At 42.0% G+C, this 19,106-nt stretch overlaps 1 protein-coding gene across 4 annotated transcripts in view; it reads left to right on the top strand.

Moving 5' to 3' along the window:
• LOC138433508 (transducin-like enhancer protein 1) overlaps positions 1-19,106 on the top strand; it is a 92,543-nt gene that overhangs the window by 18,435 nt on the left and 55,002 nt on the right. For all 4 annotated transcript variants that reach the window (XM_069576295.1, XM_069576296.1, XM_069576297.1 and 1 more), the window contains exons 5-6: positions 11,814-11,876; positions 13,475-13,549. In XM_069576295.1, the coding sequence (XP_069432396.1) occupies positions 11,814-11,876; positions 13,475-13,549 (138 nt within the window). The remainder of the gene's footprint in view (positions 1-11,813; positions 11,877-13,474; positions 13,550-19,106) is intronic.

A 19,106-nucleotide genomic window follows, 5' to 3' on the forward strand; every position in this document is an offset into this window, starting at 1 on the left:
GCAGACGATTCTCCATATTCGTTAGAATTTCTCCTTTGCAGTACTGCTCGCAGACTGGAAAATTGCTTTCCAAACTTGAGCTGGTGCCCTAAAACCTGAGTAAGTGTCAGTCTGGGGCTTAGAAGGTTATTTCCCCTTATTAACATATTGTTTAACTGGTTCCTGGCTTGTGCGGTGGATTTGAAAACAGCAGAGTAGCCCAGAAGGAGGGAGGCTTTTTATCCACATGTCTATTAGACAGATGGAGATGGAAATTGGTCTGAGGTCAAGCCATTTGCAGCGTTCTCACAGCCTTTGATTTTCCTCTCATCCTCACCGCAGATCATCTCAAATGATTCAGTAATGACCAAAAGTGCAACATTGACCTTTATTCCCTGGTGGATTACTGTGTTTCACAGTCCAAATGGCAGGAAGTCTATTCTGTTCTTCCAGAAGAAGCTCAACATTATTGAGCCAGCCCAGCCCTGTGGGAACCATGCGAGTGCAGACCCATGTAACACAATACGTGGGTTAAATTTGGTTTCTTGTGCTCTGGGAAACAAGAATTGACATGTCTTGAACCCACATAATTAATGGAATAATATCTAGGATGCTTTCTAAAAACACACTAGCACAAAAATTGATTTGTCCACTTGTAAAATAACTGGTGAATGATAGGAGTGGTAACTTCTGGTGGCCCCTGGTTTATAAATTGCCCTCACTTGGATTATCCAGTATTCTTTCATCCCTTCTTGTTTAATTCTTCCCTGGTAAATGTTAGACAACATATAACATTGATGTGTCATTTTAAAATTACAAGGTGATATGACTGGGCATAAGGGGGCTTTTCTTTAAATGCTTTTAATTATATATATATTTGTGGTCAATCCATGTAGCCCTGACTAAATTATCTTCAGACAGCATACTTCCCCCCCCCCCCTACTCCGAAAGTAGCTTGATTGTTGTGTTGGAGAAGTGATGATTATTTTTCTCTTACTGCTTAGATTTGTCTGTGGATCGTATTGTGATGTGATGTGATGTGATGATCAGGTGCTTTGTTTAAGAATTAATTTGTATTTATTTGTGTGTGCTGGGTCTTAGTTGTGGCATGTGGGATCTAGTTCCTCAACCAGGGATTGACCCAGGCCTCCTACATTGGGAGTCTGAACCTCTGGGCCACCATGGAAGTCCCTTAATTTGTGTTTAAAATGCTGTTTCTCTTTACATCCACCTGCATAGCCAAGTTAATATCCTGTGGCTCTTGAGTGTACTAATGAAGTCTGTCGTCTAGGATCCTTGTGCTTACCATCTTATAAATACTTAAAAGTTTTTCCAAAAGGTGATGCTTTGAACACAGTTTTCACCAGCCTGTCAGATTTCATTTTTCGTAAGTTAATACTTTATTTCCGGCTGCATTAGGTCTTTGTCACTTTGAGTGGGCTTCCTTTAGTTGTGGTGAGCGGGGGCTCCTCTCTAGATGCCGTGCACAGCTTCTCTGTGGCCCACAGGCTCTACAGCACTGGCGCATTAGTTGTGGTGCATGGACTTGGTTCCACAGCATGGGGAATCTTTCCAGATCAGGGCTCAAACCTGTGTCCCTTGCATTGGCAGGTGGATTCTTAACTATTGAACCACCAGGAAAGTCTCCAGATTTCATTTTAATTATGATCTAAGATGCTTTTGAGAAAGTAATTTTTTCCTTGACTTTTGATGTCACTGTGCAAAATTTTTTTTTTTTTTTCCCCCACCTCAAACTTTGATGCTTTTCTGGCACTGCTAGGTTCAGCAGAGGACTGTCCTGAGGCAGAAGCCCAACCCCAGTCTGCAACAGAGCCCCCTCCCTTCAGATTCATCCTCTGGCCACTCTAGGGGGTAACTTGCATTCTGGAGTTTCTTGGCATTGATGTTGATGGAAAAGAGAGCCCCAGGTTTCAATTGGGAATGCTAGGAACCTTGTCTTCCTTCCCAAAGGACCACCTCTCCAGCAGTTCAACCTGTGAGGAGTCAGGCCCAGAGATGGGGCTTTCCACCTGAGACTTGAGTCTGGGACTCAAGGATGGCCTTACCAGTGCGTACACACACACGTGTCTCTCTAACTTGGGGCCATTCTCCTGCATGTCACATGGCTTTGATGGCGTAGACCTCTTGATGAAGTAGCTGCTTTTTCCCAGGAAGTTACTCTGGAACAAGGGTGGCAGCCGTCCTTCATGTGTATGGGTCATTGAGCTGCAGCAGGCTTACAAAATTAGGGAACCACTGTTCATGGTCCCTTCAGGCAGGAGATTCCTTTCCCACCATCTAGATTGGCTGAAGATTCCAACCTTTTAGGGAAACATTCATACCTATCCAGTGATCTCCAGGTAAGATGTGGGGAGAGGGTATGATGAGAAATACTAAAGCTGATGATAAATTGTGCTTTATAGTTGTGTGCACTGGATGTTTGCTTTATCATGATGGAGGGCAGGGGCACAGTGATACAGACTGTTGGAAGCCAGTACCATCCAGAAACGGGTTTGTTGTTGTTTAGTCGCTAAGTCATGTCCAACTCTTTGTGACCCCGTGAACTGTAGCCTGCCAGGCTGTGCTGTCTATAGGATTTCCCAGCAAGAATACTGGGACCCTTTCCTTCACCAAGGGATCTTCCCAACCGAGGGATGGAATCCTGGTCTCCTAAATGGGCAGGCGGATTCTTCACCACTGAGCCACAGGGAAACAGGCCTAAAAGGTTGCTCTGATGTTTTGAATCAAGACCATTCTCATAAACCCGGTTTTCAGAGGCTACTGGTGTTTGCATATTCTTGTGCAGTCTTTGTCTTTATGTAGGCATATTTTATTTTTGTAATTGTAATTTTAGCCTTCATGCCTTGATGGTATAGCCGGTTCTTCCTCCCACTGATCTTCCTGCTGTTGTATGATACTGTCTCATTTCTCATGAGCTCCCTAAAGGACTAAGCCCTGTGAAGAGGGTGAAAGGTGTAGGCTTGCTCTCTTTCCATTCCCAGAACAATGGGTGATTAATTTGTGGTAGTGTTCCGTGGTTCACCCCGTGGAGTTTGTCTTGAAACCCTTCTTGTGGCACAACAGAGCACATTTTCCTCTGATACCACCGAACGCTGTCTTTTTCCATCATGGAATGAGTCAGAACGATTTCTTGTGAGCAGCACTTTCTGAACTCCGCAACAAGGGTTTCTGAATAATGGAAATGTGCTGTTTAGGCACTGAAACAGCTGCGATGCTTTTGTCAAGGATGCATCTTTACCAAAATGACAAATTAAAGCCCAAATGCTCTGCTTGGCAACAGTTGGGTCAAAACATTTAAGTCATTAATTAGAAGGAACTGAAGGGGGAAGAATTTACACAAATACACAGCGTTGCAGACTCGACTTCATCTTGGAAAATGCAACTGAATTCTTTAAAAAAAAAAAAAAAGAGGGCAGCCCTCAAGTGGGGCCTGCCAAGCTTGTCATTTGCAAATAAATCAGAAAACTGTCATTGCAGGAAGGAGGACCAAAGAATAGAGTTGCTTTGTCCTTCTTTGATGGGCCCCACACTCAAGCCTGCTATTAAAAATGAATGCATTCAAGAGGCTCTGCATTAAGGACATAAACAATTAAGGGCACTTGAGTTGCTCTGCTGAGAGCTGCTGCGAAGATCCGAGAGCTTTCTCCGAAGATGCAGGCCCCTGCGATCTGCCTCACAAGGAGCCAGAGAATGGGAGCAATTAGTGTTGCTATCTCCGCCCAGGCAGCCTTCAGCAGGTTTTTCTTTCCCTTTATTTTAACCCCTCCTTGCTCTGAGAGAAACTGTGAGTGTGAAAGGTGAGCAGTGGAAGGAGAGTCGGGGCCCTGTTGGAAAGGGCTGGGGTCTAGAATGTGCTTGTAGAAGCTGCCAAATGAGGAGGAGGCGAAACATGAAAGTTATGATCTGCCTGTAATTGGCGACTTTGTATTCTGATTAATTGAGCCACTGAAGGGGTTCTGTCATCTGGTCCTCTTTGTTTTGCTTTAATTATCGGGTTGAAGAAGGGAGGAGATTGCATTGCCATGGGTGGACTCATTTAAATGAATATAGTTTGAGGTTTCCCACAGTAGGCAAATGGCTTGCTCCAGCCTCGGTTTGTGTTCTTGCCTTGGTCCGATTTTCTAAAAAGGCGTGGAGAAAGGCGACCGTCTCTCTCTGTGGCAAGGCTTTGGAGAGAGACAGATCTGACCTTCCTTCCTGCTTAATTCTGACCCTGGGCAAGTTATTTTAACCTTTCCGGTCCAGTCTCCAAGGGTAGCTACACTAACTGACATTTAGAGCCTGTATATAATTGGAGCTCAGGTGTGTTAAGCAGTAGACGCTGCCTCTGTCGTGACTGTTCAATTTCCAAGGTTCTCAAAGTGTGGTCCCTGGTCCAGAAATCTGCAGAGCACCTGGGACCTTGTTAGAAAGGCAGATGCTGGGGCCCCAGACCTCTTGGCTCAGAAATTCTAAGAGTGGGTTCAGCTGTGTGTTGTATCAAACCCTTCAAGTGAACCTGGGGCACTCTTAAACATGATAACTTCATGATTAGTATATCCTCAACTTAAAGAGATCTCAAGTCCTTTTCATTTGGATTTCCCCCAAATCGTGGCTAGTCATTTATCTCCATCATTATATTTTAAACAGAAAAGCTACTCTGATGCATTAGAATTTCTGATAAAATTCCCTTTTCATGAGTGTGCTGGTGAAGCAAGGTGCTAGTCTGGTGCGTAGCCATTGTTCTGAAGGCGATCTGTAGCCCAAGAAGCCTTTTCCCTTCCTAAAGGGGTGGGCAGAGTATCGGAAGATTATTTGCAGAGTTTTGCATAGATGATTTTGGGTATGCACTATTAGGCAAACATCTTGAATTATCTTTAGGTACATCAGAGACCTTGTTCAGGAAATGGGAGATGTATTTGTGGCTTTGTTTTCATGGATTCTGCTTCATTGGTGGGCCAGGTTGTCTGAAGTTAGTGCTGAGGCACTAATTCTCTTTGCCTCTGAAGGGCAAGACAGAGGTATGCAGTTTGGCTGCTGTTATTTGTTGAAGGTTTGCAGTTTAGGACTGAGGCTCCTTGTGAAATGCCGCCTTTGCCTTTCACTGTACTTCTGCCCAAGGCAGCAGGGGTCCGGTGACCCTGTCGCTGACATACGGTGGCCATGTGTTGTGGTCCTGTCACTGGCTCAGAAGTGACATGGCCTTGTGCTGCTGTGGTCCTGTGTGGGCTCTATTGCTTTGCATATAAAGCTGAGTGTTTAAGCTTTGTTTCTGGTCTAGAGCATGTTCCAGTTTCCCACTTCCACTTCCCTGGAGAAAGAACTAGGCAGTGAACGTGGGCACATCATTTCATTTAGGCATTTGCTTCTCCATGTGTGATAGGATGATTGTGAGAGGGCTGGGCTCCTAAAGGGTGTCAGGGTTTGTCAACATCCTCAAGACTCAGTGCCAGGGTCCATCACAGTAGTGGGGGCCCTGATCACTCTTCCCCATGGAATAATACATTCAAACAGTAAATCAAGGGCAGGTGACATCTGCAAGGTCACTCTAGGGGGAAATAAGGCATTGATAATGCTGCCATTGCAGGATAATCACTGGTTTTATTTGGGGTATCAAATTACAGTGCTTGGCCACATACATATGTTGTTTAAAAAAAAAAAAAAACACAAGCACATGAACACCACAGCTTTGTTCTTCTCCTGGTTCATCCAGTAAATATGTTGGCTATTTAAGCATCATTATCATAAATATGACTTTAAAATGGTTACCTGCCATGCCTTTGGGTTGATGTCGTGTATTTAACCATTCTTATAGTACTAGACAACTGATTTATCAAGAGGGCAAATGTTAAGTTTTTCAAAAACTCTGCAGATGGTTGTGATGTGTCGAACTACTGTTATATCTTTACCTGACTTTTTCTCTTTTGCTTTGAAACTTATGCTGCAGTGAGCAGCTTCATGCATGGAATACTTTTCATTTGAACTATTTCCTTAGGATAAATTCTTAGCTGTGGGAAGCCTTACCAAAAGGTTTGAATAATTTCATGCTCTTGAAACGCATTGCCCAGTTGCTTTCCAAGATGACTGTACCAATTTACTCTGTCATCAGTAATGTATGATTGCTCCAGTTTCCCAGAAGACTCATCAGCTTTGGATTTCATTAATTTTTTAAAAAATAAGCTAACATAACTGGTGCAGAATGACCCACCTTACTTCGAACTCCATTTGCATTTTATTTGGTTGCTGCTGAGGCTGAACATTTTTTCTGGATTGAAGGCTGTCATTTTACAGACTCTGAACCTTCTAGTCAGAAGGGATTTAGAGATTATTTATTTCCTTTTGTGTGCTTTGTTTTCATGTTCTTGCCCGTTTATCTTTTGCCAGAAACTTATGACCAGCTCTCCACTGTGTTTTTCTCTTGGCCTCCCGCTTGGTTCGAGGAAACCAAAAGATCAGTTTGCCAGCCCTCAGCATAAGCGGCATTTTTTATGATCCATCAATTTGCAATTTAATGGTGGTGGAGTTTCCCCTCCCTAAGCTGACTTTGGGCAGGGTGCCATTGGATTGCTTTGAGACCCATGGGCAATTTACTCTTAAGCAGCCCTCGCCCTGCTTTGAGCCTCCAACAACCCTCATTATATACTACTCAGTGTGTAGTGGAGAAGTGGGCAGCCGTTGGAAAGCAGGCTGGCTCTTCAGTCTGGTAATTAGATGAGGTGGAAGGAATATGAAAAGGTGGAGAGTTGAGCTTTTAGGAATCGTGAAGTCCAAAAACGGAAGTTCAGATGCCCAGAAGATCATATCTTCAGTTGAAGAGCTCGGTTCATTGCTGGCCTTTGAGATATTTGACCTCTTTAACTCTGTTAAAATATACATGTATCTGAATCTTGCGGGCTTCCCAGATGGCTCAGCGGTAAAGACTTCACCTGCAATGCAGGAGATGCAGGTTCGATACCTGGGTCAGGGAAATCCGCTGGAAAAGGAAATGACAATCCACTCCAGTATTCTTTCCTGGAAAATCCCATGGATAGAGAGGAGCCTGGCAGGCTGTAGTCCATGAGGGTTGCAAAGAGTCAGACACAACAGAGTGACTAAGCAACAACAGCAACCTGACTTTTGTACTGAGATGTGATTTCTTACTGTAAACAGAGCCTTTTCCTAACACTGGTTAGGAATGGTTTATGTAGTTCAGTGTTGGTCATTGAGTTTGGGATGTATGGGGATTCTGTTTTGGTTCTGTAAGCCATTCCTTTGAAAGTTCCAAATGTGGAAAGGGGATCCTGTGGTCAGTTTGGATGGGGAGGGTTCAGCGAGGAGCTGTATCAGGAGTCTTCTCCTGCTTCCCTGTTAGGTTGAGTTGCATGATGCTGGCCTTAATGCTGGAAGCTGTAGGAAACTGTCCAGAAGCTTCATGTCAGATGTGATTTTCAATATTTAGTCTTAGTTTACTAAATAAAGTTAAATTGCTCTGGAGGATCTTGAAGGGCCTAGAATTTGTTTATTGGTGTTACAGGGGAAAGGCAGCTTCTATTTGGATTTGAGGTCGTCCTTAAAGGACTGGGATGAGAGCACAGCACTTTATAAGTAGTTTACATATTAGCTTATGTGATTCTGATAAATCATTGAAGTAGATTGGTGATAAGAGACCTGGCACTCAGCCGTTGAACTGACTTAACTCAGGACACCTAGTACTACTTTGCTGAGATGGAAGTTCTTGGATTGTGAAGGCTGACTCTTATCACCATAAGCAAATCAGTGAGAAAGGAGTTGGCACTGATGAGAATAAAAGTTGGTTCTGGGGACTTCCCTGGTGGTCCAGTGGTTAGGAATCTGCTTGCCAGTGCAGGAGAGATAGGTTTGATCCCTGCTCTGGGAAGATCCCACATGCTGCAGGGCAACTAAGGCGTGAGTTGCAGCTATCGAAGCATGAGCACAGCAATGAAGACTCAGTGTAGCCAAAAATAAAATAATACATAATGCACTTTAAAAAGGCTTGTTCTGAACAGACGGACTCCTGCAGCCTCGGTGGGGCCTGCCGTCCCTGAGGCAAGGCCTGATGCCGGGGCCTTTACCCAGCTGGGTAAGTTTTTGGGTGCAATGTTTCCATGCAAATCTGGTTTGGGGCTGGCTCTTGAAGGCTGACTTAGTGTTGTTGCCTTACATGGTGTCAGAAATACAGACACAGGGTAAGTTTACTTATAAACAATATGTCTGTTAGCAGGTACCAAATACATCTTCAGTTTTGGTCAGGAAAATGATTTATGGGTGGAAAACACAGTTAGCCTGCAGTTTTTTTGTTTTTGTTTTTGTTTTTTTTCCATTGGAGTTGTCTCGTCTTTGGAAGAGGTAGAAAGAAGGCAGTCTGAAAAGGTTATGGGACTTTCTCAACACCCGCTTGAGCAAGGTCAAGTATCCAGTTTAACCTGCTTGTAAACTCTGTGGTCAGGAATAGAAGCACAGGTAGAGAACACTACTACTTATTAATTTGTGCTAAGTTCTTGTCGGAATAGCCGTATGTTGAAGCAAGAGATGATGCTGGAGAATCACTGTCAGTTGTCATCCAGACTGTTTGAAGGGCGGCAGTGGTGGTGATGTTAGACCTCCCAGAGCACTGTCAGGGAGATCAGATGTGTCCTCATGCTGCCAGGAACAGGGACTCTACAGCTAGCTTGGAGAATTTCAAGGTAAACCAGAGGTGAGGTTGGAAGCTAGATTTCCTGGCTCAAGGTCAAGCTCACTTGTCAGAGGATGGTTTTAAGATTAGGGATTAGAGACCTGGCAGAGGAAGGAGACAGCTGGGACAAGATCCTTCTCTCTTGTTCTTGTTTCTGTTTCTTTCCCAAACCGTTTATTGAGAATTCCCAGGACAAATGGTATGGCTTTTGATGTCTCTGCATCAGTTTGAGCTTTGATCTTTAACACTCGTCCTCCTGTTGCAGTCTTAGCTGCGCTAACCCAATTTATGTGGTCTGTGCTTTTAATCTGTACTTCTTTTATTTTCCTCTTAATATTAAAGGATTAATATTAAAGGTTTATGAGTTCATTTCATTCAGACCAGGTCTTAACTGTCCCCTGACAGTGAAGTTCACTTCTACCTTGAAGCCACTCTGTGTAATAACATATATAATTATTAATTAAAGAGAAGATCATCTTTCCTTCTTAAACTAAAATAAATTCCATGTAGGTCAAGTAATTAAATGTAGAAAGTACAGCCGTAGCAGCGCTAGAGGAAAATTAAGAATGGCTTCTTTAATTTGGGAGGGTTCTAATCCTGACCCACAGGCCAGGAACACAGGAAGGCTATTCTTTAGTCTGACCATGTGAAAACGCAGTTATGTATCGCAAACACCCATACTAAGCAAGGTTGAAAGACAGGTGACAAGGTGGAAAACCCATGGAAAACTCAGTATTTACCTTATGGAAGGAACTACTACAAAAAGACAAGGGTGAATAAATACCAAAGGAAAAATACAGTGGACCAATCAATATATGAAAAGATGTTTGACTTCAGGAAGAATCAGAGTAATGCAAATAAAAATGAGATCATTTTTTAATCTGTTAGATGGATAAAGATTTTAAAAAGGTCAGTGAAACGCAGTATTGACGCTGGGCGGGTGGGGCGGGGGCAAGCACCATCATCGACTGATAATATAAATTGGTAAGCTTCTCTGCTAGGCAGTTTATCAGCATGCATTACAGTGTAAAATATGCAGACACTTTGACCTAGCAATTTCACTTCTAGAGATTCCTTTTAGAGACCTAGGGAAAGGGTTATTTGACGTAGAGCATGTAATTGTGGAATATTAGGTGAAAAAGAAATACCCCCGATGTTGGGAGTGTTCAGACACCTGACTGCTTGTGTAGTGGGATATATTGATGACGTTCTTACTCGTATGTGTTTTTATGGAGTGGAAGGGTGTCCATGACACATTTGAATGGAAGGAACAAATTGCAGAAGAGCAGTATACCTCATGGGACCTGTTGATATCAAGGCGTCTCTCTCACTCTGGGCTTGTGCACACACAGATAATGAGAGCCTAGGGGGTTGCTTCCCAGCATCACCACAGAATTATTGTGGTTGTCTCTGGATGGCAGACTTAGTTCTTGTGTATTTCTGTGTAGTATACATCTGTATATATTACTCAGAGTGAGCAGATGTCATTTTTAACATTGGAAAACATGAAGAGAATTTTGGAGGCCGGGTAAGAACAGAATGCTGTTGGAATGTATGGCAGGTGGAAAGTGGAGAGCAAGGACCTCAGACCCCACAAAGGGCATCTCTGCCTCTTTATGTCTATCCAAACATACAGGGTGGAACCTTGTTGCAAAGGCAAGGGTAGCTGGCCCATGCTTTCCAGGAGAGCCGTGACCTTGTGTTCGCTTGAGTGGGTGGCTGTGATCAAAAGAGCTAGGTGGGGCTGACCCAGTTTTGTGATTGCACCTGGTACAGCTGTGCCCTTTTTGCATATACGTATCTGTTAGCTCCACTTGTTCAAGCAAGGTCATGGGATTGTTCTCTATACCAGTGATTTCCCTTTCCAGTACATTTCTTCCAAGGCACGGTCTGTAACCCTGTCTCAATGGTGGTCAGGGAGAATTGAGTTGGATTGGCGTAAATCCAATCCCATAAAAGGAAAGGCTTGTTGCTCAGTTAACTGGAATCATCGCAGAGGACAAAAGGCAGCTCTTTTTTATGTACTTGATTATACAGTTCCTGAGGTTTCTACTTTATCTCACTTATTCCATTCTCTCTCTTTCAAGGGCATGGGCTGTGCTCTTCTAATTTTTTTTCTCCCCATAGTCCTTTTCATTGCCTAATTCAGTAATAGAGGTGGCATCAGTAAGCATTGACAGAAATGATGAGATATATACATAAGGTCAACCTAGGACTCTTCAGATGTCTTCCCCCCACCACCTCCTCGCAAAACAGAACTGTTCTCCAGAGTTAGAGGAAGGCAGGGCTCCTTTGCATTGCTGCAGGGTGTTGGAGGAGGGGGGTGGGCAGGGGGAGCCTTCCTAGTGTGGGAGCAGAGCACACTGTATTCCCTCCTTTGCCAATTTGTCCCTCTTGCAGAGGGACTCCTGTGCCTTTGGAGCTGAGCAGGGACTATTCCTCCTTGCTCTAGAATAGCCTGTGCCACGGACACTCAGGACACATTTTCTTAAACTCAGTGGAACCGTGGGCCCTGTCACTTTGCTCCTGGCATTTGATGCTGAGTTGTGGTAAAACTTTACAGATATCCAGAACCCCTTGTCTTGACTGTCCGGATTTGAGTCTGTTTCAGCAGTGTTTTCTAGGCTTGTTTGAAATTTTGAAACTTGGTGAAGGCTTGCTAACATTAAAGTTCAATTTCAGTTGTGCAGGAGTTGAAACAAGTGGAAAGAGGTCTTCCACTCTCTCACTCTGGACCTCAACTTTAGAGCTAGTCTGCTTTGGCAGTGCTTCTGCTCTCCAGGGTTCTGACTTTGGTTTGAATGAACTTGCTTCATAAAAGTGCTCTGGTATGCCATAATTAAATAAGTGTACAGAAGGGTTTGGAATCACCAGGTTAAATGATTATATAGCCTCAAACTGCATAGATTTTCTGACTCAATTAAACTACCCATTATCTCTTATTTAAGTGACCAATAAAACGTGCGATTATGTCTTTCTTTGCAAGTGGGATTAATATCTATTGTTTATCTCAAGATAAATATTGCTAACATAGCCTGGGAAAGCAATTTTATGCCCTTAAGAGTGAGGCAGTTAGAGGACTCCACTGTTAGGTATGAAGTTTTATCTTCTGAACTGATTATGAAATACGCTAACCATTTATATGACTTTGTCTTTATAGACTGAAATCGCCAAGAGATTGAATACGATTTGTGCACAAGTCATCCCATTTCTGTCTCAGGAAGTAAGTAAAACTGTTCAGCTGTTAAAGTGCAATTATGTTGCTTCTCTGTTTGCAAATTAGCTAGTTTTAAGATGTTAATTTTATCACGAGGAACAAGTGTGAAGAACATCTGTTACAGCTGAAGTGTGTAAACCCCCTGCTATTTCATCTCATAGATCTAAGGGCACGCTGTGGAAGCAGTGACGATAGCTCAACCTTAAATTAATTCTTTTCTATGGAAAACTGCAAAATGACTGTCAAGCGTAAAGCTTTCCTTTTCTTCAAGGAGGAGTATAAGCTTGATAGCTTCTGATGATTAATGTGCTCTTTTACTGTTTCTTTTACTGCGTTTTAAAAATGGTTCCATTAGGGTTGCCTTGATCATGGGAGCAGGTATTTCATTTGTCCTTGTACCTCAAGGCAGATTGACTTAATGCTGTCTGTGGAGGGAGTGGATGCCAATACTTTTAAGGTTAAGAGCGTTCATGTTACATGTTCATGTTACCTTGGCTTACAGAGTTATATCCATATATGAGCCATTTTATTAAGTTACGAAGTCATAGATAGTTTAACCTTAATATTTTGAGAGGGGAAAGCTCTTTGTGTGAGTAAACCTATGAAATTGACTCAAAACCAGTATATTTTAGTTTTGCCTTAAAGTTTACTTTTGGATACAAGCTAATAAATGTAAAACTGTGTTTTAAGTGTGTACAGGATGCACATATCTTGAGACAGAGTGAAAAGCTTATGGGCCTTGGAGCTGGAATGCTGAGTGTCTGTTCTTGTTGGCATCTACTGCTCCATGCTGGGTAGCACCATCCCTGCTATTTCTATGGCAGCCTTTTCCAGCATAGCGTTTATGTGATGTTACCATTTAGATTTGTTGGCCTTTTGAAGCCTGTTGTTAGTTAGACTTTAGTAATTCAGGGTCTCTGCTATATATAGTCTCCTTTCTCCCAAAGAGACGTGCAACTTTGTTTTTATTTGTGAGTGGACCTGGGAGGTGTTCAGACTATTTCCAGCCTGTGATCTCAGAGTGTGTGTTTGTGTGTGTGTGTGTATGTGTGTGTGTATATTTGTGTTTTTGTGTGTCTTTGCTTTCTCCTGTGGCGGGTGAAACATCTCAGGACTAAAGGAGGAAAGGAATTCCCAGAGTCCAGAACCAACTGGTGGGTTGAGATTTGTTGACCAGAGAAGAGATTGCAGGTTTAATGTTTAAAATTTAAGTATCCAAAGGGGTGTTTTAAATGGCTGTAAATTTCTCCTGCTCAAATTTACCATAGCAAACCCTTTCTGAGAATCAGGATGATCTTCCCAGTCCCATGCTATTGATTTCTAAGGCTTCACATGACCATTTTTGGTGTCTTTTTTTGCCTTTCTACCATTCTGAACCCTAAATTCCCATCAGAAGTTAACTGGTGCTATTTAGAAAGATGGGCAGCACCACTGTTTTCCTTTCCCTGGTTGTCTGTGTTCTGTGAAATAATATGTGCTCCAGCAAGTTCACATTTAAACTCATGTTACACCTCAGTCTGCACCACATGCAGTATTTGTCTTGTTGGAAGGTACAGTGAAGTTATTGGCTGCCTCACTAATACCTTTTCTTCTTGTTTTCAAAGCATCAGCAGCAGGTGGCCCAGGCTGTCGAACGTGCCAAACAGGTGACCATGGCAGAGCTGAATGCCATCATCGGGGTACGTGGCCTTCCAGGTCTACCTCCTACCGTGTGTACAGCCAGCTTTCCTCTCTTCTAAATCTGTTGGCTTAATCTGTGTCTAATCTGTATATAATATGAAGTTAACCTTGATGCTTTTGATAAAGGGGGGAGGGGAGGCAGTTTCAGGTACGGGGAAGTGGTTTCAGGTACACTGAGGTGTATAAGGGAAGACCACTTGGCACAAGGGAGGTAATAGCAACCTTTTTTAGGATGGGAACAAAATAAATCTTCTTTTCAATGAGAAAATAAATATGGTTTATCCTGCTCCCTTAGGTTAAAACTTTAGGTAAAGGTTTTAAATACCTACTTTCCTTACTTCTGTCATATAACTTTAGATCCCAATTGGGGTCAAGACATCACTTGGAATTATTTCATTTTGTTTTCTTTTGCTTCTTTTGCCTTTTGCTTTCCCAGGGTAGTAGAACCTATGTATAACTGTTTTGATTTTCTTGTGGCTCTTTCATGAAGTTTTAAGTGGCACCTCAATGAAAAGAAAGTCCTCCTGCCGTTGAAGAAGTGATAATAGTCTGCCCTGGTGCCCTCTAGCCTTTCACGAGGTTTCTGGTCTTCTGGGTTGAGTTCAGTTAGTGCTCCTTGCTGGCAACTCGTTGTCAATCACAAGTCATTTGCTCTGCATTAATGAGCCTGGTGAACCGTGGGGTCCATCTCCTGCATGAGTTCATTCCCCACCCCCTGACCACGCCCCCTTCCTTCCCCTCAACTGCAGGATCCAGGACGGTTCTCATGTTTTCTGCCCTTCCAGACTAAGCGAAAGAAGTGGCTGAAACAAGGGACCGTCCTTTCTGATTTTATTCATACGTGAGTGCCTTGAGCGGATTCAAATCACTCATTTATCAATTTATGTTAATTGCTTGTGAGAAGATGCCCTGCTGGTCTTTATAGTTCCCTCAGACACTTTGTAATGATAATTAGACATGCTGCTGTACGGATTAAGAGTGCCATAGTGCAGTGACGGCCACAGACAATGGAACCAGTTAATCCATCAGGGTTTAAAATTACATCCCAACTGGAGATGGAGAAAAACATAAGAGCCAAGGAGGATTAAAGAATGAGCCTCAGCTTGAAAACTCTCCTTTCATCAGTTTCTCAATTGCAGATCTGCAGTCGGGTTGCCTGTGGTAAGCTATTGGCAGTCAATTAGGTGAAATAAACTGGGAGGGTGACCTTCATTTCCTTTTAATAGCTTTTTCCTCCCTGAAATGGGGAGCTTCAGTGGATTTTCAGCTTAAATTTTATTCAAGCTGCTTTATTGCACTTGACAGCTTAGCTCTGCATAAACAATTCTCCCTCCTCCCCTTCACCCCAGATCCGGGCTCTGCATCTCTCCCCCTTCGTATCACATTTTTGACTGTTACTTAGTGGGCTCTCTAATCACATTCAACAAAAAACACAATTACATCTGCATTTGTCTGCTGCCTTCTGTACCCTTTTCTTGTGTAATGAATTGCTTTATTTCAGAGATCAAATCAAATATTCACTGGTACTTTTGCATGTACTGTGTTTGATTAGCAAAGACTAATAGCAAATTGTACTTGTAGCTCGAGCGCAGAATTTTTTAACCCAAATGAATGAGGATGGAAAAGCCTGTTTTGATTAAAGGAAAACATATGCAAAGCAGTTCTCAAGTACCCAGTTCAACTTTGTGGAACATGTTTGTTTTCTGATAGGCTCTAAATTTTTACATATCATTTCCTGATGGTAAACTTGGTACTCTTTACATCCTCAAAGCCACTGCCCAATTGTACCCATTAGAAAGGAGGAAATTGTGTTAACCAGATGTTTATAGGTAATATTTCAAGTTGAATCTGAAAATAAAAATAACAGGTTGTTTTGCAAGGGCAGATGAATCGCTAATTTTATGAGTGGCTTTAGTCCAGGAAACATGTTGTTGAGATTATAAAGGCAGATTAGCTCTGATAGCTAGCAACAATAACCCAAATCAGTGAATTGGGCCCAGCACAAGACTTAACGCCAATTGTGAGTCTTCAGCTTATTGGCATGTGCGGCTTTTATAATTGTAATGTTTGGATCAGTATATTAATTTAGGTCGGCAGGCTCTTTTAAAGTTTGTAGTGATCAATAATTATCCTGCACCATAAGTTTCATGCTCTGGCATATGCTTGATTTTTGCTTGAAAGGAATTGTGCGCGTCCTGGAAAATCGAAGTAGCATAAAATTGGGTTGACAATTGAGTGGACCTTTGCACCCCTTCATTGAACATGCAGTGTGTCAACCTGTCTCCCCAGAGGGGAGGAGGCTCTGGGAGGCTGTCTGTTCCTACAAACAGCAGCTGCGCGCAGAGTAAATGCAGCCTGGTTTGATAGCAGCTGTCAGTATTGTTCAGGGACCGACTTAGGGTAAAGAACAATGGGAGAGGCCACGGTCTTCGTCTGCATCGACTTTAAGGCTAAGAAAAGAAATAGTAATTTAACGGTTTAGACATCTATTACAAGTGTGAAAGATCACGAAAGAGTACCCTTTAAAATGTAGATGAACCGAAAATTTCTCATCCCCTTTAAGGTACAATCAAGGAGCTTACTGCTTGCTTAACAGGGCTAAAGATTTCTCTTTAGCAAACCTGGAAAAAGTTATATCTTCCTAAGGACACCAGGCTTTTAGGTGAGCTTAGCTGTGTCCTGGGACTGTGGATGCTCTTTTAGTAGGAAGAGAGAGGTTCTATTTTTTTCCCCATTTTTGTGGAGTGAATTAATGGTACCCATTTTGCACTGGAGGGCTTCTGCACTCACATAGAACACTTAGTTCTCATATCTGATGGGAAATCCTGAATTTTAAATCTTTTCCACTGCAGCACCTGCCTTCAACTTACATAGATTACTGGTATTTAAGAAAGATAAGCTTCTTAGGTACTTGAGATATTTTTGGTTATACTTTTTAAAAATAGCTTTGATGGTAAATTTGATAATTGGCAGAATAATAACTGCAACCCCATATTTTGAAATTTTTTTAAGCTCTCTCACTATTAAACATATGTTCTTATAACAATAAAAAATAATAATGCAGAGATCCTAATAGGCACAGGGTTTATTCAGTTTGACACTTGTACTTTAGAAAACAAGTTCATTGTGGGAAGGGAACTTACTCACATGAACCTTGATTTTTTTTCCCCCGAACATTGTGATAAACAGCACAATTTAATCAGCATTCCTCAAATATTTTTTTAAAATTTGGAATGCTATTAAAAATGCTCAAAATGAAATAGCTTATTGACTTAATGTAACATTTTATTTGTGGAGTAGCTAATGGCTACCTGAAGGAAAAGAAAATTGACCAAAGGACTGTTTAAGTTCATTACTCCCCATTGTAGTATTTGGGTAGTTGGAAACTTAGAACTCTCTTCTCCCTGCTCTGACACTAAGTATTTGATTGTAAACTGAGATTAGGATTCCAAATAATTAGTGTTGTCTTTTAACTGGATTTATTACATCACATATAATTGATTCTATATCATATAAAATTAACATGTCATACAAATATAGATATGGCTATGTACGTACCTGTACACACATGGATTTATACAATTTGATGTGTAATTCACATGTGAAATGCACAGTGTACAGGCTGACCACTGGCACAGACACATACCCTTTGGGCCACACTCTCTCTCAGGGACAGATTGTCCCCACCACCATAGGAAGTCCCCTTGTGCTTCTTGTCAGTCAAGTTTTCCCACTCCCTGAAGAAACATGGTTTCTTTTTGCTTAAAAAGTGAAAGAATAATTAGCAGAGTGCAATTTCTTTTTTAAAGAAAACAGTTGCATAGTTTACCTATTTTTAACCACATACCTGCTGCCTAACTTCTCACTGTTTCATTTATGCTCATCTTTCTAAGACCATTTACGTCATGTTCTAGAACTAACACCCTGGAAAGATGTCCTTTTCATTATAGGGGACTGGAATGCAAAAGTAGGAAGTCAAGAAACACCTAGAGTAACAGGTAAATTTGGCCTTAGAGTACAGAATGAAGCAGGGCAAAGGCTAATAGAGTTTTGCCAAGAGAACGCACTGGTCATAGCAAACACCCTCTTTCAGCAACACAGGAGAAGCCTCTACACATGGACATTACCATACGGTCGACACCAAAATCAGATTGATTATATTCTTTGCAGCCGAAGACAGAGAAGTTCTATATGGTTAGCAAAAACAAGACTGGGAGCTGACTATGGCTCAGATCATGAACTCCTTATTGCCAAATTCAGACTTAAACTGAAGAAATTCAGGAAAACCACTAGACCATTGAGGTATGGTCTAAATCAAATCCGTTATGACTATACAGTGGAAGTGAGAAATAGATTTAAGGGATTAGATCTTATATAGTGCCTGATTAACTATGGATGGAGGTTCATGACTTTGTACAGGAGACAGGAATCAAGACCATCCCCATGGAAAAGAAATACAAAAAAGCAAAATGGCTGTCTGAGGAGGCCTTACAGTTAGCTGTGTAAAGGAGAAAAGGAAACATACCCATTTGAATACCGAGTTCCAAAGAATAGTAAGGAGAGATAAGAAAGCCTTCCTCAGTGATTAACGCAAAGAAATAGAAATAGATCAACGCAAAGAAATAGAAATAAAGAAAATAGAGATCTCTCAAGAAAATTAGAGATACCAAGGGAACATTTCATGCAAAGATGGGCTCAGTAAAGGACAGAAATGGTGTGGACCTAACAAGCAGAAGATATTAAGAAGAGGTGGCAAGAATACACAGAAGAACTGTACAAAAAAGATCTTCATGACCCAGATTATCATGATGGTGTGATCACTCACACTCACCTAGAGCCAGATATCTTAGAATGTGAAGTCAGGTGGGCCTTAGGAAGCATCACTACGAACAAAGCTAGTGGAGGTGATGGAATCCCAGTTGAGCTGTTTCAAATCCTGAAAGATGATGCTGTGAAAGTGCTGCACTCAATATGCCAGCAAATTTGGAAAACTCAGCAGGGGCCACAGGACTGGAAAAGGTCAGTTTTCATTCCAATCCCAAAGAAAGGCAATGCCAAAGAATGGTCAAATTACCACACAATTGCACTCATCTCACCACTAGTAAAGTAATGCTCAAAGTTCTCCAAGCCAGGCTTCAGCAATACGTGATCCGTGAACTTCCTGATGTTCAATCTGGTTTTAGAAAAGGCAGAGGAACCAGAAATCAAATTGCCAACATCTGCTGGATCATGGAAAAAGCAAGAGAGTTCCAGAAAAACATCTATTTCTGGTTTATTGACTATGCCAAAGCTTTTGACTGTGTGGACCACAATAAACTGGAAAATTCTGAAGGAGATGGGAATACCAGACCACCTGACCTGCCTCTTGAGAAATCTGTATGCAGATCAGGAAGCACCAGTTAGAACTGGACATGGAACAACAGACTGGTTCCAATAGGAAAAGGAGGACATCAAGGTTGTATATTGTCACTCTGTTTATTTAACTTAAATGCAAAGTACATCATGAGAAATGCTGGGCTGGAGGAAGCACAAGCTGGAATCAAGATTGCCAGGAGA

The sequence above is a fragment of the Ovis canadensis genome, chromosome 2 (genome assembly GCF_042477335.2).
Source record: "Ovis canadensis isolate MfBH-ARS-UI-01 breed Bighorn chromosome 2, ARS-UI_OviCan_v2, whole genome shotgun sequence".
Classification (NCBI taxonomy): Eukaryota; Metazoa; Chordata; class Mammalia; order Artiodactyla; family Bovidae; genus Ovis; species Ovis canadensis.